Source organism: Amphiura filiformis, chromosome 1 (genome assembly GCF_039555335.1).
Source record: "Amphiura filiformis chromosome 1, Afil_fr2py, whole genome shotgun sequence".
NCBI classification, from domain to species: domain Eukaryota; kingdom Metazoa; phylum Echinodermata; class Ophiuroidea; order Amphilepidida; family Amphiuridae; genus Amphiura; species Amphiura filiformis.
Window position 1 is genome coordinate 29,809,386 of NC_092628.1, and position 23,894 is coordinate 29,833,279.

General features: G+C 35.3%; 1 protein-coding gene and 1 long non-coding RNA gene across 2 annotated transcripts in view; one reads left to right on the forward strand and one right to left on the reverse strand.

Annotated features, from left to right (window-relative positions):
- The window catches only part of LOC140141070 (bifunctional glutamate/proline--tRNA ligase-like), a 61,227-nt gene extending 42,469 nt beyond the window's left edge, over nucleotides 1-18,758 (reverse strand). Inside the window, exons 1-7 of the mRNA XM_072162881.1 lie at nucleotides 18,661-18,758; nucleotides 5,581-5,683; nucleotides 4,214-4,313; nucleotides 2,118-2,274; nucleotides 1,415-1,554; nucleotides 978-1,066; nucleotides 355-481 (exon numbers count right to left, since the gene is read on the reverse strand). Coding sequence (XP_072018982.1) covers nucleotides 355-481; nucleotides 978-1,066; nucleotides 1,415-1,554; nucleotides 2,118-2,274; nucleotides 4,214-4,313; nucleotides 5,581-5,683; nucleotides 18,661-18,703 — 759 coding nt within the window. The 5' untranslated portion in view covers nucleotides 18,704-18,758. The remainder of the gene's footprint in view (nucleotides 1-354; nucleotides 482-977; nucleotides 1,067-1,414; nucleotides 1,555-2,117; nucleotides 2,275-4,213; nucleotides 4,314-5,580; nucleotides 5,684-18,660) is intronic.
- Nucleotides 1-23,894, forward strand: part of LOC140141472 (uncharacterized) — a 262,118-nt gene that overhangs the window by 83,914 nt on the left and 154,310 nt on the right. The gene's annotated exons all lie outside the window — the stretch shown is intronic.

A 23,894-nucleotide genomic window follows, 5' to 3' on the forward strand; every position in this document is an offset into this window, starting at 1 on the left:
AGGTTGTCGCTGACCACTATAGCCCCACATCATTCCATAAACCATGAAACAACAAATCAGGGACTTTGCTGTTTCAAGAGCGCCCACCCTAGACATTCCACAAATAACCTTCGCAACCAGGATCAGCGTACAGGTTACAACGAGACAAATTAGCAGTAAGTTCCTTGTCTAGGGAATTTCAAGCTAACTCAATATTTCCACGAGAGCGTACTAGGCACCGCCAGGGTTCGAACCCACAACCTCTCGCACCATAGTCGAACGCCTTATGGATTATAGCTAATTGAGAGGTTATCTCACAAATTGGTGAAATCTGGGGTATAGAGTTGAAAACTTATTAACTGTATCAAATTGTACCTTTTCAAATTCAGCATTTTCTTTGGCAGGGTTGGTGTCATCAAACCTCATAATGAGTTTACCCTTGAAGGCCTCCTTGTAGTATTGGTTCAGTAGAGCAGCCTTGGCATGACCTATGTGTAGATACCTGCAGTAGGAAAAACATGCATGTCAGCAACAATGTCTAGCTAAAAAGATTAGAATAGAACTAAGTTCACAGAAATCTCTATAAAATGATTTTCTGCAAGATGGTCAAGATTCAAACAGGATAATTATCAATTCAAACAGGATAGTTATCAATTATAGTCTTCTCTGCATTTCTCTCTTTCAATTCAAGTTTGATTTAAGTAAGGAGAATAATTATTGTAAACATTGCACCAACTATTTTCAAAGCCTCCTACAGTATTCAGCAAATTCCTTCAGGAGTGTCCGACTGCTCTTCCTGATTATCATATAAAAAGAAGAACTAGGTCATACATTGCTACGAGTTTGATCAGCGAATGAGGTGCTGATGTGATTCAATTAGCCAATCAGAACCAAACTTTTGTGTTTATAAACAGTGCCAAATTGGCAGACCACTTTGCCAAAGTACCTTGCCAAAAAATATAGTGTAATGCCTTTGTCAATGTACTCAAGGTACTTACCCACTAGCCTCAGGAGGAAAGCGAGTCACCACTTTACCCATTTCAGCTCCTGGCAAATCAATGAAGGTGCCTACATCAGCTTTCTTACCCTAAAAAAAATGAACAACAAAAATAATTCAGAAGTTATGAAGAGGTTGCCATGAGTAAAATAAAAACAAGTTACTGTTATGGTACACACCTGGAGAATCATAATCTTGAAACCATTCCAATTATATTTAGGTTGAACTAAGTAAAGATTATAATATGGCAAGGGATGAATGTACAAACCTTTAAAAATCACTAACCACCACCATTAGCTTTTTCATACATAAGCTATATGCACAGACCTATCATTTTTGTATGAGCAATTATTAGTGTGACTCACTGTTTGAGAACTTGTGATGCAATTCTCAGAGCCAATATCACATGCAAAGTTTTGACAAAAGAGAGTTACCTACCCCTTTTTCTGCAGCAGCAACTTTAGGGAGAGCATCAGACACTTTCTTGAATTCAGCCTGCGACTGCAGAAACTTGAAGTAACGAGTCACATTCACCGCAGCATTCTTCTTTCCAGCAAGACCTGCCCATGCTGAGCTACCTATACATGATAACATCATTTTGGTATTCTTGATATAAGTTTTTCATCAGTATTAGGAACAAAACAAAATTAGAAACATGGATGGAGGTGTAACTAAACAGATTATTAAAGCCTAAATATCATTGCACAACTTTAAAATTAATCACAGACAAATACCACATGACATATACCACAAACATAATCTTATATCACAAACTTTTCATAAATTTCAGGTACATTTACCTCTTATTTAGTTTGATTTTATCAATTCCCTTTTCAAGCAACTTTTTTTTAAATCTTTCGGCAGCCATAGTGTTACTGTCTACGATTTATTAAAAGAAGGCTGAGTTTATGAAATATATTTTTTAACACCAAAAAGGAAAAAACAAAACAAACACAAACAACACAAGACAACATGATGCAGACTAAAGGACAAGTTTCCTATGTTATTTTCATCAGGTGCAAAATGAGAAAAAAAAATAGTTTAAAAAAGAGGAAATGCAAAACAGATTGGCAGGCAAAGTTTCAAGCAACATGAATGTTCAAAATAGTAAGCTTAATATACAAATCAATATACACATTACCTTTCAGAGCACCCCACACTACAAAATCAGCAATGGATAGGTTGTGTCCCACAAGGAACGTTCTTGGGCCCAGTATTTGATCCAGATATTGGATGGCACTGTCAAATTCAGCTGAGTTGCCCAGTCTCTTGACACTGAACTCCAACCAGTGATCAACCTGTGTGTAAGCATCAATAACAATGACAAAAAGCTTTATTTTATCTAACATGAGTGCAGGACAATAGACTGGTAGTATAAATGGGTTATGGGAAATCAACAATATACACAGGATATTCAAAGCTCAGAAGAGTTGCATAACGTTGTTGGGCAGAAAAAAACCTCCTATATATTTTTGGCCCTGAACATGTTTACAGCAAAACTGCCAACAGAATGCATCTGGGAGGTTTTGCTTTAAACATGTTCAGGGCCTAAGACACATAGCAGGTTTTACCTGCCCAACAACGAAAAGTGTTTTAGATTAACTAGATAACTTGTATGTTGCTGCCATATGTTACTGTATGTGTTTATTAGTGGAGCAAATTACCAGACTGAAATATGTGCCCATCCACCACAAACTGGTCGTAAAGTCGGCATTTTCCATTTTGAGATACAATCAAAAACAGTATATGAATATGGATTTCTATGTAAAGTATATTAGGAATTTGACCTTTGATGAACCATAACTTCACTTCCAGATGTCCGATGAAGCTGGTTGAGGTGTCATTTTAAAGCTGAAAGTGCATTCTTTCAAAATCTACAATAAACAGAAAATGATCTATAGCCGACTTTACTACCACTTCGTGGTGGATGGTCACATATATATGCAACTACAATGTACATGTAGGTCATTATTAAACAACCTCATTTGAGAAAAATAATTCCATCCTTAATTTGATCTTTAAAACATAGGCCCTGCAGTCTTTTAGGAATTCAGGGAGTTCAGACATGTGCTATTATTGTCTTGAATTTGACCTTCAGAGCTCCACAGGACTGTGATGCACACAGACTACAGACCATTCGCAACCACTCAAAGTCTCAGCATCACCCGATAAAGAGGGCCGATTGTTCCATGAAATGCGACAGGCGAAACTACTACGAACGTACCGCATATTTTTTTACAGAGACACGCTAAGCTCTATCGCATGTATGCGAAGGCACACAACGCAAGCATGATTGTTAGACACAGCACACAAAACACAGCAGCTTTTTGCGAATGGTCTGTAGTTGTTGGAGTGTGGCGATGCACCTTAAATAATAATTACTACATAACTGTGAAGAATAACCTTAGGGGACCTCTCATGCACATGGGATCGGCCTCCGACAACAGACTATATGGCATAGAACTCCATAACTATACATTGTATCAGCAAACGTGTTACAGTTTTGCAATCAGTACCAACATCAAGTAGGGTTTAATCTTTCTCTACAGAAGTCGTTTAATTATAGGCACATACATGTACAGAAGAGGAATTATTACAGGGTCTTTTTGTTTGTTTGTTTGTTTGTTTGATTTGTTCGGGTTTTTGACAACCCTGGATAACCCAAGAAAGCCTCTATTGAAGCTTATTTCCAGTGGGGTCCATTTGAACACCGGGGTGGGTTGGGAACAGTCAGGGGTTAACACCCTACTCTTTTTCGAAACTGGCTGCGAGATACATGTACAGGTATGACTCTCTGCACACGGGACCGACGGCTTAACGTCCCCTCCGAAGGACGGAGTACTTTCATGATTCATTTACCCAATTCTAAATGAACCATGGGGAGAGCGGAAGTCTGAATTTAATCTACAGATGTTGCCAATTAATTTTAGACTTTTTTTTTCCAAGTCAATATCCCAGCAAATCGCCACCGCCGAAATCGAACCAGGACCTCATGCACTAAAGGCAAGTACTCTAACCATTGCGCCACGCTCATTGCACCCGGGTCAGAATTTCATTTCACAGTGCAAGAATCAATCTTGATTTTTGCAGAATAAATTTGAGGGAATTATTTGATTCTTCTGTGTAAACTACAAATGTTTGTGAGAATCAACTTTGATTCACTGAAATCTCTTTACGAGAATCTTTGCAATACGCTATTCTCGACCCTGTATTACATACACAGGGTTTGATACATACCTCAGTTGCTTCCAAAGCAGTGTTACCATACAGTCCATTATCAGCAAAAACTCTGGCCAGGTGGCGACAAGCAGAGTTACTGGAAACAAAGGTGAATTCGCTGTGGGGCAGCAAGGACAAGAGAGAAATGGTTTGGATTAAATTGTGGAGTAGCACACATATCTTACACTGCTAGTGCCAGAATACATTCTGTAGGCCTATGGCTAAAATAATACTCTCCCTGTAGGTTTAGTTAAAACTACCCTGCTATATTGGTCTGAAGTTGAACACAAACTGAGAAGAGCTGGGTTTTTTTTTGGTTTTTTTTTCTTGCAACTTGTTTTCCTCCACATGTTCAATTAATCATCATTGATGCATCATTTGTTAAATATTTATAATATTTTTTCTATTCTAGTTAAAAAATCATTTCAATACTAATGAACTTGCATGACTGTATCCCTAATTATCAAGCAAAAATCATACATGAAATACCGTAAAACCCCGTCTACAAGCATATAGTGTGCTTCTGATGAAAGCTACATTAATCCAGTCGCCATTATGGAGTTTGAGCAAATAAATTACGGATCCAAGCATATACAAACAAGTATTATTTTAAGACCGATCAATTGTATTGGTTCGCTTGCTTCGAATTAATTAAGCTTTTATAAAGAACACTATATGCTTGTAGACGGGGTTTTACGGTATGATATTTTCAGAGCTGACATGAAAATTAACAACACACAAAAATATTCTAATGATATTTAGTTCAACTTCAATGTAGGGAAACTTTTATTGCCTATTCTTAGTTTACCTGGGTTACCCTTTTCGATCATACAGAAACTAGCGAAACACTTTCAAATTGGCAAAGCACAACAATTAATGAAAGAAGTAAAACTGAACATTTCTATGAGCAGATGCCACTAACCAATTTCCAATGACAAAAAAAAAAAGGTGATTGTACTTTGTTTCGTAGATCTAACCTTACATGTTTAAAATACAACTGCTAAGGCCAAAAAAAAAGGTTTGTCTCAAAGCTTGCGCGCGCATTTGTAAAATCCCCAAGATGTGACAAAAACAAATGCAGACATTTTTTTATTTAAAAAAACATTTTTTTAGTTTTCCAGAAAAATCGGTGAAAATCAGACTTTTTTTTCTCAAAATACCATGAAAAAAGTCGGGAATAAAATTTTTTTTTAAATCGCATTTCGCATTTGTTTTTAAATTTCTCGTGAGCTTTGAGACAAACCTTTTTTTTTTTTTTTTTGGCCTGACAGGTTACATAGGAGTTTTGCTTTAAAAATGTTCAGGAGCCAATGACAGATTTTTCCCGCCCAACGACGATGATTTTTTGTAAACTGTATTATGTACACACAATTGTTTGTTCTTACCCATCGGGTGAATTCAACACTATCTCTTTTCCATTCCCAAGCTCCCATTCCAAACCATTACTCTTGGCAGAAGTCTTCACATACTCCACTGTCAGCAAGGCACCTATATATTGCACAAGAAAAGGTGGGGAGGATGTTAATTATATAACAAAACCATCCAAAAGCATAATAATACGCAAACAGCACTAGTATACTATATGGTACATCTAGACTTGGATGTAGTATGAGAACCCATACCCATTTCCAGTTTTATTTTTATACGGACATCAGTCATGGAACGGGTATGGGGTAATCCATACACTACACAACAGCAGCTGAGCTGATGAGTGTGCATATTTCAATGGACTGCGATGTAAAAAATTAGACTAGTTGCCAGTCGTAATTTACAATACCCGGTAGTAAAATAAACACATACATGTAGATTGGAATGTCCCATGCCTGTATGTACATGTAGGGCATTGTACACTTTTGTAGGCATACATATTATGTACTTGAATTCAGCTGATGCTGGTACAGTGTTCAGACCTGGTGCGCTCATCATAAGCGCAAAGTTTCTTTTGTGCATAGTGCTATTTCTGAGTTCGCTCATGCAAACCTACTTATCGTTGATCCCCATCAGCTCAACTGAGCAGGGCACTGTAGTGTATGGATTACCCAATATCTGTAGGTTCTCATACCAGGTATATCCCTGAGGCCAATAAAAAAATTGTTTCCTTGTCCATAGATCTGCTTTCAGAAGTTTGGTCGGTAGATCGGGAAAAGTTTTTTTTCCCTTACAGGCCTATCTTTTTTTTTCCAAGTACCGAAAGTACAATGTACCCGGTACTTGTTATGTCAAACAAGACATTCGATTCAGTAGTAAAATGGGGAAATATCCCAGTCAGGCACTGAAGTTGCAAGTGGTGTCGATTGTCGCGCTATCTCGCAGAGTCTTTACTTGCACGTCGTTTTAACAGATTGATATTCTGAGTGATTGATGCGATACAGTTTTCTTGGAGTGTTTTGACATTTTGTCTGATTTGAAACAACAAGAAAAAATATTAATTTATTTATTACGGTTTAAGTTGTTGCGTGCACAGGACCCCTGAACATCCCTTAAGTTAAAAGCTACTTCATCATGCAGGAATGGTATTTTACAACATTTCTTTTTTAACTTCAGATGAAAAGCTCATGACTTTTTTTTAAAAGTGCGAAGTTCACTCCCATTGAAATATACTGCACGAGTCACCGTGTTTATCTCCAATTATTTTCATGGATATTACTGAGGCTGGCATTTTCTTTTTTTTAGGTCAACCATGAATGATCCTAGCATTTAGGTTTAGGTCCACCGACACTACAAAACCGAAATTTTTTTCCCTTTCGGGTACCCGGTAACCTGCCCGAAAAATGCTTCGGGTACCCGGTTTACCTGCCCGAAAAATCCTTCAGGTACCCGGTTACCTGCCCGAAAAAAGCGCCGGGTACCCGGGTACAAAATTACCCGAAAATGCCAGGCCTAGATATTACCCACAATGCACTCTGTTCTGAAATTGCGAAAGAGCTTATTATGCATATTATGCACACAAAGTTTTGTCAACTTGCCGAGAAAGGTCAAATTTTGCCAAATTTAATCTCTCAATCCTATGCAAAATTTTCCAAGTCCCACATCACATCGATATCGGCGATCGTGGTTTTTTTCTGAAGTTTGGCTGGTTCCCACATGTGTCATACACGTGACACATCATGCATGTGACACAGCTAAAATAATAGCTTGGGATCATTAATAAAACGTCAACCGTTTCAAAATACGCAATTGGCAATGACAGTAAACTTAATGGCGAGCGGTCCGAATTTTGATCCATACAAGTTTTGATCCATACGTGGTGAACTAGTAAACAGACGAGGTCAAAATTGTCATCCTCGCTGAATAGGAAAGACAGCGTACTATAGGCCTGCTAAGAATACGCGATTTTGGATGCCAAAAAACGCACACCGATTTTCCTGCCAAAAACACAAAATCAATAAAAAAAAAAAAAAATAATAATAATTTTTTTGCGATTTTTATTATTTTTTTTCGCAGATTTGGAGAGTCCCTGGACCTAACATCAAGTGCTACCATCATTAAAAAAAATTTGAAAAAAAAATAAAATAAAATAAAAAAAATAAATAAATAAAAAATTGCATTTAAAAAAAAATTTTTTTGCGGATTTAGAGAGTCCCTTGACCTAGAGTGAAGTACTGCAATCATTTGTGGTTGATTTTAAAAAATTTGGAAAAAGTTACCAAAAAATTACAAGTTTGTACCGGTATCCAAATGGGACCGATTTGTAACTTGTGTTCACTGCATAGTCTATTGAAGATATAAAAATGCATTGGTTTTGTAATTTTTTTAATTGAATTTTTTAATGATGGTAGCACTTGATGTTAGGTCCAGGGACTCTCCAAATCAGCGAAAAAAATAAAATAAAAATCGCAAAAAAAAAAATATGTCAAAAAACGCAATTGGAGCCAAAATACGCAAATTGCGGCGCAAATAACGCAATTGCGTATTCTTAGCAGCCCTAGCGTAATACTAATAGCAGAGGGCTAACAGTAAATTTCGCTGATCCCTCCTTTTTTTTCCTATGTAGATTTAACACACGATTCCCGCTGTTGTTTTGGTTCCACTTTAGCACCCCGGTACACGCATGGAGGTCGCCATTTCAGGTTTTAGCACCCACTTTAGCACCCGGCTACCAAAGTACCATGACTACGCGTTCAGCATCGCGTACAGTACGCGTTCCCAACTGTCAATCATTGGGGGTCAATCACCTCGAGCTTGACAACGGTATCTGAATAGACTATCGCCAAGTCTTACGTGTATGCGCAAAATTTAGGTTAATTTTCGTGATTGAAACAGATTTCTTGTATAAATCTTGGCCCGGATAGCGTTGATCATGTTGATCGATTTTGCATTTGATAAATTAAGTTCATCATTGGACGCAGTGTCCGAAATAAGGAAAATATGGAGGTTGTCCTGAGGATAACCAAAGTATAAATTCTGCTTGTCCTCAAAACATTTTGGTTGTCCCCAAAATGTGTCATATTTAAGAGGTAAAATATAGTGGTTGTCCAGAGGATAAGTACATATCTCAATATGGTTGTCCCCAGTGATTTTTGGACAAGAGGACAAGAGGATAAGTGCTTATTTCGAACACTGATTGGACGCGCTAAAAAATATAAAATAAGTATTAAAAAAGCTGTTCAACATTTGAAAAAAATGCACTGTAGCTGTAGCAGGCTTGAATTAAGTCTAACTGTATGAGCGCAGTGACTCCGTCGCCTACCCAGATAGGTGAGAAGAGAAAGCAGAAAAGCAGAAGTAACCATCAGAAGAGAAGATCAAAAGGAAGAAGAAAGTAGTTGTGTAAAAAGGCGTTAAGTTGATCAAATGTGAACAAACTCTAATACTGTACCTATGAATAGAAATTACGTACACTTTGTATCCCTAAATGTAAGGGGGTTACGAAATAAAGAAAAACGTAACACTTTAGGGTCAGTCCATGTCGAAACAGATTGAGTGTACACCCACCCTCTTGGATTTTGCTCTCCTTTGGCTCAGGGGTACCTTTCATGGATCCCTAGGTGAGGTCACAAGAAAAAATTCAAATTCCATTTCGTTTATGAATGGCGGGCAATCAAAGTTTGGCGACCTCGACCAAAATTGTGAATTTAAGGGGTCCAAATGACAAAGTGCTCTCTTTGAGGGCACTTTCTTCTTAATTGAATCAGTTGTGATCCTCTTTTTGAATGTGGTCACTCACTGGCTGTGTCTGAAATACCTAATGCCAAAAAGATAGATTTGAATTTCGTTGGGATTTCAGAGGGGTCAAAATCAGCACTTCGTACTGTTCAATCAAATTATCTTGATTTTGAAGGACCCATGATAATGTCACAGTGCACTTATAGGTCCTAATTATGTTCAGAATGGATTAACCATATGGCCCATTTCACGGTTAGGCGCCACTTTTTGATTTTCAACATATCTGGCCTGGTGTGTAAAAAATAATGGGGTTACAGAATTTACTGTTGGTGATTTTTCATTGTCTCTGTATGGCCTACCTCCATTAGCTTAATCGGCCTTTCTAGTTTTATCTTTCAGGGCGCACAGGGGTCAGAAGTGGTCAAAAAACCACATTTCACTAGCAACCTGGAAACAGACATTTATTTTCCAATGCTGCCACTTTTAACTATGTTGAGCCTACCAGCTGCTTTTGTTGTTTTTATGTAGTGAACAAGTTGCACTATACAGCCATACATGAACAAAGTATTAGTTGTCAGTTAAACTAGCATGAGAACCACTTAAATTTCTGAATTCGGATGTGACATTTTCCGTTCACATCTATGTACCTTATTCAATGTGGAATAGATCGACTAATACTTTACATGAATGGCAAACTAGTGTGTTTTAGTAAAGTTCAGAGTCTTGTTACTATTTGTTGAACAAATTACACTTGTTGCTCATAATATGTAGATACAGCGATATTTTGAATTTTTGCCAACAAATTCCGTTCACAATTTTGTCACATCCGATTAATTTTCCAAATAGTATAATTTATTAACAAAATGTGGCAGAATTTTTTCTCCTTGATTTTAAAAAATCTCCTGGTATGAGCTATCTAATGACACCATTTAATGAAAACTCCTTCATCAACTTAGCTTGCAGATGTCATTTCAAAGTTTCCGTTCACATGTGTCACATCCATGGTACCTGTCACATCCAAAATAGTTTCTTCAAAGAACTAAGACAGGAATGGGACTAGGATGCCAGTTTGAAGTTATTTCATTACAGGTTTGTGGGGATCAAAAGGCACAACAAATCTTTAATTCAGTATGCCTTCTTTAATTGTGACAGGAGATTCAAAAAGCTTCAATTTCCGTTCACATGTCACATCCTCAAAATTAGTAGTTTTTAGGCCAAAATACTTAAACAACATGATATTTGACTTTCTAAAATAGGTTTATTATTTTGTACATGTCATATATGATTATTTCATAGCTTTGTCTTTGTCTTTAGAGGACAGTTTTGTATACAATTTACAGAAGCGGATGTGACATTTTCAATTGTGAACGGAACATTTCAGTAAATTATAAACATTTTGCTTGTCAAAAATATAAAGGGTCAGGAAAAACGTTTTAGCATTGCTCAATTCAATAGAATCTCACAAAATATATGTGTTAGAAGTGCCCAAAGCTTATATTTTTGACAAGCAAACTGTTTATCATAATGAAACATTCCGTTCACAATTGAAAATGTCACATCCACTTCTATAAATTGTAAACAATGTTTTAAAATGAACACTAACACAGGTTGATGTTTCAATATATCCCATTTAATTCACTGAGTGTGTGAAAACTCTTTGAATCATTATTTTCTGAAACATACTCTGCTTTACAGTGTGTGGTTTCCATTCACATTGACATCAGTCACATCCAAAATTGCACAAACATCAGAATCTTGAATTTGACCTGTGTTTTCAAACTGGCTGATATTATTTGTGAACATTACCCATATTATGACCTTCAAAGCTGTGCAATATCAGAGTCATTCATTGATTATTAAAATTGTTGAGTAAACCTTTTCATGTCAATTTCCCTTTTTTACCACAAAAATTACATTAAAGTGGCCATAAATTTGTCATTACACTATAAACCAGTAGTGTCACCAATTTGCAACATGTCATGATTTTGAGTGCCAATACACAATGGTGGATTATCCTTGTCCTGTCTTTGTTAATATTATGTAGGGTGATTAAAATGGAGTTGCAATACATGATGCAAATGGTGACACTTTTCCCAATGTTCAATTGCAATCAATAATCCACTTGATGACCATTCATATCTGTTCAAGTGATTTATTGATTTGCTGTTTGGGTAGCAAAATTTGGTGAGAAAGCATCATGATTTGTGTCTTCTTTTTAATTTGATTTACTTCAGTAACAATAGTTAATTCCCCATTGTGTGTGACACTCAAAATCGTGACAGGTTGCTCAAATGGTGACACTACTGGTTTATAGTGTTACACAACAAAATTTGCCCAAATTTGGTCAGAAGGGAGCCTATGACATACTCGTTTATTTTAAATATCTATGATATATGTATTGGACAGTCAAAGTATAAATATACACTACTCAATATTGATCAAATTTGTTAAAAAATTACATAACATGAGATAATAAATCATAATTTTCTTCAAGAAGTATCGAGATTTAAGCTGGGAAATGATATTTTTATGAAAATCTGGTCTTATTTGGAAAAGAAAACCCCTATTAAATTAAATTTAATCCATTTTGAAAATTTCGAGTTTTTTCACTAAAAGTGGCGCCTAACCGTGAAATGGGCCATATGCCAATGTCTATGAGCAATTAAAAAAAAAGAGAAATTTCTAGACCCCCACAGAATTTTAGGCCACCCCTAATGTGGTTCAGCCACAAATGGCACTTAAAGTCGGCAAATTTTGACCCCTAATAACTTTAGGTGTACACCAGATATGAATTTCTAGTCTTTTGCATCTGAAAGAATGTAGTTTAATGTTACTAGGAACATAAGATTTGTTTTGTATTTTTTGTGTTTTAGTATTAAGTTGACGCTTTCAAAAATAGTCATTTTTGCCTAACATACCATGCATACAGGATACGGTACAAAATGCCAATTTTAGTATGATATTTTTTTATATTTTTGATCACTTTATAGCCATTTGTATTATTTATCCTGATATTTCAAGTTGCTCTTGAGTCAAGTAATAAGAAAAAACTACTTTCTAATCCTCTGTATGGATTTTAAGGGGTCAAAAATGCACTTCCTGGCAACGATGCACATGCAAAGTACAGGTTATGGGGTCAAATTTTCAGAATGCTCCCAATTATGTCAAGTAATATATCAAATTACTCGTATGGTCATGAGGATTCCAAAATGTATAGTTTGTTATGTGTCAGACCTTTCAGGAGGGCGCTATGACGAAAAATGTTCATAGGTCAACGACCTTTTTGAAAGTATCAAAACACAAAAAATACAAAACAAATCATATGTTCCTAGTAACATAAGACTACATTCTTTCAGATGCACAAGACTAGAAATTCATATCTGGTGTACACCTAAAGTTATTAGGTGTCAAAATTTGCCGATTTTAAGCGCCATTTGTGGCTGAACCACTTTAGGGGGCCTAAAATTCTGTAGGGGGTCTAGAAATTTCTCTTTTTTAATTGCTCATAGACATTGGCACATGGTTAATCCATTCTGAACATAATTAGGACCTATAAGTGCACTGTGGCATTATCATGGGTCCTTCAAAATCAAAGATAATTTGATTGAACAGTATGAAGTGCTGATTTTGACCCCTCTGAAATCCCAAACGAAATTCAAATCAATCTTTTTTGGCATTAGGCATTTCAGACACAGCCAGTGAGTGACCACATTCAAAAGAGGGTCACAACTGATTTAATTAAGAAGAAAATGCCTCTCAAAGAGAGCGCTTTGTCATTTGGACACCTTAAATTCCCAATTTTGGTCAAGGTCGCCAAACTTAGATGGCCCGCCATTCGGAAACGAAATTGAGTTTGAATTTTTTTCTTGTGACCTCACCTAGGGGTCCATGAAAGGTACCCCTGAGCCAAAGTAGAGCATAATCCAAGAGGGTGGGTGTACACTCAGTCTGTTTTGACATGGACTGACCCTTTATATAATTGGTTAAAAAATCAGGATACCGATATTTGCTTCCTTCAGGAAACATATCTTGATAAAAACTTGGAAAATATTATATCAAAAGAATGGAATATGGAAATAATTAGTTCTTTTGGAACTAATAGAAGCAAAGGTGTTACAATACTATATAAAAGTAAGCTTGATGTGACAATAGAAAAAATATGTGTAACAAATGATGGTAGAAGAATTTTAGTTAATTTGTCTATAGAAAATAAGAAATTTACACTTGTTAATTTATATGCACCAACAAAAAAGATGTATAAAGATATGTTTTTTAAAAAGACATTTCATTGGATTAGAAGAAATGCAAAATATGTTTTGATTGTTGGAGGCGATTTTAACTGCGTTCAAAATAAAATTAAAGATACTAAAGGTGTCAAAGGAAACTATGAACAGTGTAAATACTTGCAAAAAATGATTAAGCGTTTGAAGCTTTTGGATATATATGGAGAAAAATATGGCCTGAAAAAAGGCAATTTACCTGGCGTCAACTATCTCTTGGTATAGCTTCAAGATTAGATTATTGGTTAATTTCTACAGTATTACAAGAATATGTTGAGAAAACTGATATTAGACCGGGCTCCATAAAATCAGATCATAACGCAATCTCATTGAAATTGAAAATTAGAACAATAAAATCAGGTCCTGGTTACTGGAAATTCAATTCTTCACTCACTGAAGACCAAAATTACAAACAAGATCTGAGACAGGTAATAAGAAAATGCCAGAAGGACGGTGAAAGACAGCAATTGTCCAAACAACTAATATGGGAGTTGTGTAAAAGAAAAATAAGAGATTTTACTATTGATTATTGTAAGAAAAAGTCCAAATGTAAAAACAATCTTTTGGAAAATTTAGAAAAAGATGTTAAACTATTGGAAAATAAAATGGACAAAGATGCTAATTTATACAAAAATGAATATGTTGAAGCCAAAGCAAAACTTGAAAAAAAATATAAAGATATTACAAAAGGGGCAATTATTAGAGCTAGAGTAAAATGGTTTGAAGAAGGTGAAACCAATTCAAAATACTTTATGGGCCTTGAAAAACATAAAGTAGTGAAAAATTCAATAACGGAGCTCAAGTTGAAAAATGGTAAAAGTATTACGAATATAGATGATATACTCAATGAGACAGTAGAATATTACAGTAATTTATATAAGTCAAAGGAAATTAAAGATGAAGATATTGACTCTTACGTCAATAATATTCGTGTAGAAACATTGACAAATGAAGAATCAGATATATGTGAAGGTATGATAACTGTAAATGAGTGTACAAAAGCTGTCCAACAGTTAAAAATGAACCGGTCTCCTGGAAGTGACGGTTTAACTTCAGAATTCTACAAGTGTTTTTGGGAGGATATTAAAGGAATGGTAACTGATTCATTAAATGAAGGTTTTGAAAATGGTGAAATGTCTTTTTCTCAACGAAGGGGGATAATCAATTTACTTTACAAAAGGGGATAAAAACAATTTAGATAATTTTCGTCCAATATCTCTGTTAAATTATGATTATAAGATATGTACTAAAGTATTGGCATCACATGTTCAAAATGTCCTGAACAAAATAATTAGTGTTGATCAATGTGGTTATGTTAAGGGTAGATTTATTGGTCAAAACATAAGAATGATTGAAGATGTTATTGAATATTGTAATGATATGGATAATGAATGTGCTGTTCTCTTTATTGATTTTCAAAAAGCTTTCGATTCGTTAGAAATTAACTTCTTGTTAACATGTCTTAAAAAGTTTGGTTTTGGGGTACAATTTTTAAATTGGGTTAAAACCATATATGCCAATATAAATAGTTGCATTTCTATGAATGGGTGGCTATCAAGATCGTTTAAACTACACAGAGGTATTCGTCAAGGATGTCCTCTTTCAGCTTTGTTATTTATTATGGCTGCTGAATATATGTCAACATGTATTAGAAATAACGATAATATAAAAGGTGTCACGTTTAATAATGATCAAGAATTGCAAATTAAAATTGTCCAATTAGCTGACGACACTACGGTTTTTGTTAATGACATGGTTTCTGCAAACAATGTCATGAAAGAAATAGACAGATTTAGTTCTGTATCTGGTGTTATAATGAACAAGAAAAAAACAGAAGCTATATGGCTGGGCAAAAACAAACCATCTGGTTTAAATAAAGAGATCAAATGGACGGAAGATCCAGTAAAATGCCTTGGAATATATTTTGGTAAAAATAAAAAAAAAGTCGAGGAACTCAATTGGGAACCAAAATTGAAAAAATTAGAAAAATTACTAAATTGTTGGAAAGCCAGAAAGTTGACATATTACGGTAAAGTCAATATTATTAAATCAGTAGGTATTTCACAAATATTGTACAATGCTAGTTGTTTACATGTCCCTGATTACGTTTTTAAAACTGTTAATAAACACATATTTACCTTCCTTTGGGGTTCAGGTACAGAAAAAGTACAGAGAAAAACTATTACTGGTTGCATGGAGCAAGGAGGGTTGAAAATGATCAATCTTGAACATCAAGTATATGCACTTAAAATAAAATGGGTATCTAGAATGTTAGATGAAAATGACAATGCGATTTGGAAAAGAATATCAAAATATTGGTTTGAACCACTTGGTGGGCTATCTCTAGTACTTGAATTTAATTGTAAAAGTGCTGATGTAAAAAACATGGTGTACAAGGATTTTCCACCTTTCTACAAAGATGTATTGGAAGCTTGGTATTATCTGCAGGCAAATAAGATGAAAGATTTTAATGTTAATACAAGCACAATTTTGTGGGGAAATAGCTATGTGAAATGTAAAGGTAAAATATTACTATACAAAGAGTGGATCAATGCGGTATTATTTATTTGAAAGATATTATAGTAGAAGACAGACTTATAAATTTAAAAGAGTTATCACGAATGGTAGTAAGCCCTATGAATATATTTAACCTTCACAAAATAATTGAGGCAATCCCAAGAACTTGGAAGTCACAAATTAAGGAAAAAAGATTACATTCTTGTGAGAGAAATCCCAGTACATTAGTTGAGTTAAAAAACAAGAAAGTTAAACATATTTCCTTACTCAAAACAAAGGAAATATATAATATTTTAAGTACATGTGTCGAGAAACCAGTTTGCATCCAATACTGGGATAAACAATTAAATGTTGCAGATAAGCCATGGAATAAAATCTTTTATTTAAAATCCGAAATAGATTGATTAATAAATTAGGGCATTTTCAATTCAATGTTCTTTATAATCTCATTCCATGTAGAAGAAATCTCCACAAATGGAAACTTAGTGACATTGATACTTGTGACTTTTGTAATTGTACTGACAACTATGAACATTTCTTTATTACATGTTCAAAAAATAAATCTTTTTGGAAGCAATTTTCCACCTTTATATGCCACATTCAAAATATTAGAGTGTTTAATATATGTTTAGAAAAAGTTATTTGTGGATGGCATAGTGACAAATCTGAATACAATTTATCAAATATTTTGATTATTTTAGGCTCTTATTCAATTTATAAATCAAAAATCATATATAATGATACGAAAAAAATTATTCCAATTTCGAGTTTATTTATTCAAGAAATTAAAAAAATTGACCAAATAATTTCAAACACGAAAAGAAAGTTAAGAATCGACATTGATTCAAATGGTTGGCAGTACAGTAAAGTGTACTGGAATGTTATGTAATCTTGTCTTAAATTATGAGGTTCTAATACAATGTATGTATAGGCCTGTAAAATGATAACATGATGTATTGAACACGAAATCCCAATCAAAAAATATTGTATGATAATAATACATGTAGGCCTATGTATGATACTATAATAAGATGTATGATATGACATATATATATATGAATTAATATGAGTAATGTCAAATCAAGTGAAACATGATATGTAATAATTATGAGAAAATAATGATATGGAAGAGAGATAACAAAAAAGAAATAAAGGCATTTTGCCTCACCTCTTTGAGGTTAAAGATAAAAAAAAAAAAGTCTAACTGTGGATGCAGCAAGCCGCGATTTTATGGGTAATTTTCATGACTTGAAGTCTTGACTTGAACGCGGAGCACGGACGCGATATAGCCGGTAGAAATCGCGGTAGTGTTCCAGGCCTACATGTACGGCCACGGCCTACGCGATGGCAGGGTAATGGCGGCTTCCATACTTTTAATAGTTTTATTACTTTTAAGTTTTATAATGAGCTGTCATATCCCAATTTGTTTTATCTCTGGTAATAGTACACAGCACTATAAATTAATCAAATGCAGCAAACCTTGACGAGCGCGACTTCCGTGATGTTGCAAATTTGGACTTGACGCGTACGGCGCACAGACTCAGTTCATTCATAAATTTCCACTCGGCAACAGCAGATTGCCTCAGCAGCCAATCAGAGACAAGTGCGTCCAACGCAGTAAATACGCGATGTATACTTAAATAGCGCTCGTCAAATGTTCATGTGTTTACTGCACACAATCAAACTTCTTACCAAGTTAAAATTATGCAAATTTCCTAGCACTGCCCCACGCACCCACTGCATGACATCACGTGCACAGAACTGACGAATCGTGTGCGTAGGATCGGTGAAATTTTTGTAAAATTTGGTAAAAAACAGCTCATGCATATTGTCCGTCTCCGTTGTAAAACTGGGTCCTCCGTAGTAAAATCCATCATGACCACTTGTAATAAGCTTCCAGCCAAGTCAGAAAAAATATTCCATGTCCAACAAAAAATTATAACCAAAATTACAGATAAATGAAATTTGAGTATCTTCAGTCATCGAAATTTTTGCTCGTTTGACGCCAGAAAAAAGTCAATTTTCAAACGGCAATATTTTCCGACGGAACCATTGATTTTCATTCTGTTTTCGCCAGAGCCGAGCAGCCATCTTGAATTTTACAAAATCAATGAATATGCATATGTTTGAGCCCAGTAAGGTCAAAAATTCATTCATAAAACCATGTCGGGTCAATTGCAACGATTCTGATCGGCGAATAAGACCACGTGTTTGTGACGTGTTGGGCTCATGAATATTTAATGAGCGGCGTGTTCCTGCCTGACACGATAAAAAAAGATACAGGGGATCACCAAAAGTCCGATGCTATGCACTTTGCATGCTTGTGGTGCCTGGCGTGCTAACTGGCTCCTTTAATTCTAACTTCGTACAGCGTGAATGGGGGTAGTTCGTTCGTGCTGCATTTGATTTACATCATGCAATGCCTGCAATGACAATGTCCACGTGTACACATTCACAAGTCATGTTCATCGTACCGCTATTCTGTCTAGCTACATTTCTGACAATAGCGGTAATAATTTAACAGGATAGCAAGAGTATGTGTTTAATAATTCAAGATCTTACCTATGGGAGGATTAGAGGCGTTTCCAACAAGTTTCATCGTCATTTTGCAGCTGTTTAAGCAAGCGATTACCTTACAAAAATTCAAGAAACTTTCGTTTGACCTGCCTGGTTTGACCTGTTTGACCCCCGCTCGCTGGCCCTTTAAAGAATTGTTTCTATTATCTCTTCCTAAACTTTTCTATAATTATCATGAACTTAATTATAGGTTTTCATGTAGTAATGGTAATGTATATTTGTAGCAACTGAAAATCAATGAAATAATTCAACCACTTATGTATACTAGGATTTAAAATAACAAAACAAGTCCAAATTGAAAGATATCTTTTTTTAGAAACGCTAATTGATTGATTGCCCGCCCTCATTATTTTGTTGCATCAGCGCATTAACACCGCTGCAGCGGTGTCAATGCACGAGCTGATGAAAGAGGATGAAACCGGCCACAATTCAATGAGCCTGACAAATTACTAAGGCCAAGAAAAAAAAATTGCCCTCAAATAAATTTGAACAATTAGGTCGGTCGGTCGGGATTTCTCTTCTTTTTTTTTTCTTTTTTAATTACTAGCAAAGTCTACTGTTCACGGTATTGCTGATCCGGGTTGCTGATACGCCCCCCTAATTATGAAAAATGACAAATTTGGTGTCAAAAAGAATTAACTAACATTACAAAACAACTAAAATGTTGAACACAAGCTCTAAACGACATTTTTTTACATCTTCAGAATGCAAAAATTTGAACAGAAAAAAACCCTTTTTCAGAAATGTTACGGTCCAAAAAGGGTCGGTATTCTTTTGTACAGCTACCCGGTAGGCCCTAAATAGAAAAAAGTCCACTTTTTTCTGATTTCCAAAATTAGGGTCGGTCGGTTGAGGGCAATTCACGCAAGCAAACATCTTCTTTTTTTTTGGCCTTAGACTGCTCTGCATATTTTTATACCTTTCCATGCATTGAACATAACACCCCCCCAGTGACTGCAGTTGCCCAGAGAAATTTTTCCTCATGGATAGCTCATAGCTGAGCTGTGCGGTTGAATCAGAACAGGATTGGGGATTTTCCATGGTCATTGGGATAGGGGATGATAAATTAAAATGGTCTACAACAGTCAAGACGGCTGAAAATCCTGAAAAAAAGGGGGCTAGCATTTTCTTCGGAGGGGTCCCAAATTTACAAAAAATTAGCGTCAATAAAATTGCGACCCCCTTATTTCGACCCCTAAATAGGCCTACTTTATTTATTAAATAAATCGAAAATATTTGACGAAATGCGAACGTGTAAAAAGGTGTGTTTGACACATGGACCAAATTATAGCGTCACACGTTATCGCGTTCAATCACAATGGTTCATGGTGTAAAAAAGATTCCGTTTTAAAAAGTTAAAAAAGTTGTATCTGGGCAGGTTTTCAATTTTGTGAGTTAAATTATATAGATATACTAGTAGTTTGCTCCACAACGCCGTTTTCCGCCAAATCGGACATTTCCAAGCGAAGATACTGAGTTCGTAAGTTTATGGTATTATAAAATGGATATTGAGATATTGGCCTTTAAAAATATTATTGACAATGTTCAATGTTGAGAATAGGAATTGCCTTGAAAAATTTCTCAAAAAATACAAGATGCCAGTTAGGCCAGTTACTAGTATTCCGATCTGAAACAATCAGACAATATTTTAAACATTAACATCACACATGTGCAACAAACCCAAATTGACCGCAAATTGATGCGTATTGGTCAATAAATTATGTGTAAAACAAATAGGGCTATACATACCTTCTTACATTTCATATTAGGGGGGGGGGCTTATAAGTTGTGGACCCTAATTATCGATATTTTTGTTACGGAACGTTAATTTAGACATCTAACTACAGTACCGGTACATTGTTTCTCAACTTTCTGGCACTCGCTATATATATTCCATTCCATTTTCACTCCAAATTAAAGCTAGTATAGGCCTACTTCAGAAAACGGGGTTTTTCGCCATCGGTTTGTCCGAAATTTCAGAGCAGATGCTTGTTTATTCTAAGAGTAGTTTGTAGGCCTAGGGCCAGGGCCTTAAGTCTTGAACATGAATATTTTTTTCCAAATCAATTTGTAAGCTAATAGCAAAGTCATATTTCATTGAATTTACAACCGTATGAAAAAACAGGCGAAAATAGTCACTTTTTGCACAAGATTAGCAATTTTCACAAGATTAGCAATTTTTAAATTGCTAATCTTAAAAGAGAATTGACCATTGCTCATTGAAATGAAGCTAGAATATAGACAATATAAGTGTGCTATTTCATTTAATGACCTAACATCTGAAAAATATTGTATTATCACTTGAGGTTTTGACTTATAAAACATACATTTTTTGGTCAAAAATCGTGCTTGGATAGGTCGTTTTCAACAGATTTATTACATTCGCCTTGCTCTACGTATTGAATTGCGTTATCTGTTGACCTAATGAAAAAAAAAAGAATTGTTAGCTTTCGTTCAATATAAAAAAATTCTGATTGGAAGAAGGGAACACTTGAGGTTTTGACAAAAACCAATCACAGAAGCCTATTTTCCAGCTAGAAGCTCACACAGCTCTTATGATGTTATGCACTCAACCGTGTAGTGTATAATCAAAGTCAAAGACTGTGTAGAGACAATTCACTGCTCTTAGACGAAATTGTGTGCTCTGGTGTATCGAGGTGGAAACTGTGCATGGTTTTATAAGAGAATCGTTTTTGTATAGCTAAACCTTTCCATAAGCAAAGAAAATTGGAATTTACTACCAGCGCACATGTCGCCAATACGTACCACTCCTTCGGTCATGCTGTGGTACGACCCTTTGTTGTGTATATCACACAGCCCTGCACGCCGTGTACGTACTATGTGTTATGATATGAACATCGTGTATGCGTTCGACTAATAATTCCATCGTAATAATAAAGCGCTGATTCAGGCGTTTTATTCAAAATCTCGGATTTTGACAAAACTACAGCACCTAGAGTCTTGATTTTTGCAGGGTATATTGGTTTAATAAAGTACAATTTAATCGTGTAAAAAAAGGAATTTTAAAAATTCAGTGAGGGCGTCTTCCTCAGCAAATGTTATAATATGGCTTTAAGGCCGACTAGGCCTTTATATAATATATTATTGAAAAATAACACTTTGATGTTTTGCAAAAGTTCATTCAACTAATCATATACTTTGAAAACTTGCTTGATTTATTGTTGTTAATGAGTTATGTAGGCCTACGTTTTATATAATAATGTGTTGTTGTTTCAACCCTCTTTACAACATAACTCAAGAACCACAGGACCTACAGAAGTACATCTGTGATATTTGAATTCTTCTTCACATTCGCTATCTTGGCTATGAAATGATCAATGTAATTTTTGCCAAAGCTCACAACCATTCGAAAGATGATGTGAACTACCAAATCGCAACAGTTTAAAATATTTGCTAACCTAGCTTAAAGCCATATCATAACATTCCTTTAAAAAATGGGTTAGCTTTTACTGTCAGATATATCCCATTTTAATTTTGAGCCGAACAAGTGAGGTAAAGCAAAGAAAATTGGAATTTATTACTAGCGCTATATTACTCTGGCGGTTGTAATACGGTACGATCCTCTGGCTAAAGGTACGTGTGTGTGTGTGTCCCGCACGCCGTGTACGTAGTATGTGTTATGAACATCGCATACGCGTTCGACTGTTATTTCTATCGTAATAATAAAACGATTTAGACGAAACTACCTCACCTAAAGTCTTGATTTTTGCAGAGAATCTTTGTTTACTAAAAAGTACATTACAATCGTGTAAAAACCTGAATTTCAAATTTTTTGAGGGCGTTCTCCTCAGCAAATGTTATAATATGGCTTTAATACTATAGACAGACAAGTAGGCCGACATGCAAACATCAAAAACGAGAGTAATGTAATCTTGTTGCTCCGGTTTAAATTTTAACCCGGAATTTCAAAGCGTGTTTGGCAGATTGTAAAAGTAAACCGAGGTGCGTTTGCGATAATTGAAGTTGTTTGTCACGTTTCAGTTTCGGTGTGTTTGCAATAAATATTGTTTGTCATGTTCCATTATCAGTATGAGTTGTCTCATGGCACTATCCGACCACCACAGCCAGGATATTGATCGCACAATAGGCCTATTTAGACTAAAAAAAGGGCACAAAAAGAAACGAAATGTTAAATAGAATACAAATAATAAAAATAATAATTTTGCAAAGTGTCCGGCAAAAGAATGTTTGTTATTCTGAATTGGTCACACTTCAAGAAGAATAAAACCGGGAATAAAACATGCATTATTAAAGTTAATTCTTTGTTATTCCTTTCATATATGACCATGTGTCATGAAGTGTGGTCCTTTGCGTTTCATCAGTAAAATGTCAGGGATCGCGCATAATTTTGCATTTAAACACTTAGTGGAGAGGAGAGTTCATCATGGGTAGACGAGGTATTGTTGGTCGAAGCAACCTAAAAATCGTTCATTCTTTGCAAACTTGCTTAATTTATTGTTGTTAATGAGTTATGTACGTTTTACAAAAGTGTTGTTGTTTCAGCCCCGGGTTTCAGCCCTCTTTACAACGTAACTCAAGAACCGCAGCACCTATACAAGTGTATCTGTCAGTATTTTAATTCTTCAGATATTTTAATTCTTCTACACGCTCGCTATGAATTGAGCAATGCAGTTTTTGCCAAAGCTCACTACCATTCGTAAGATGCTGTGAACTACCAAATCACAACATAACAGTTTAAAATAATTAATAACCTTAAAATGATTAATGCCCCAATAACATTAACCGGAATAAAATAGGACCAAACACTGAACCGTGAGGAACTCCTAATGTGACTGGTGCCCACTGGGAATATTGTCTGCCGCATAACCATCTATTTTCTCATTCTAAAATGGAGACCACTAGGAATCCACTGCAATAAAACCAAAGTTTTTGCAACAATCATCCACTGAGCTATAAGATTTACACTGAACATTTAGAGCTTTCATATTGTGATTTTGTGCGGTACAAGGCGAAACAACGACATTTTCACCGGCTGCTTTGCCTTCCGGATACCCCTGGTTTCACAAAAGTTTTTCACAAATTGATTTGTTGTTTATTCGAAACCATTCCCTGTATTAATAATAGGTTATGACGTAAAATGATACCCGGGAAAAGATATACGATACTTTTACCTACATAATGAAAACGTATAGGAATTGTTTAAATTGGAATAAATATATAATATTGAGCCTGCAACT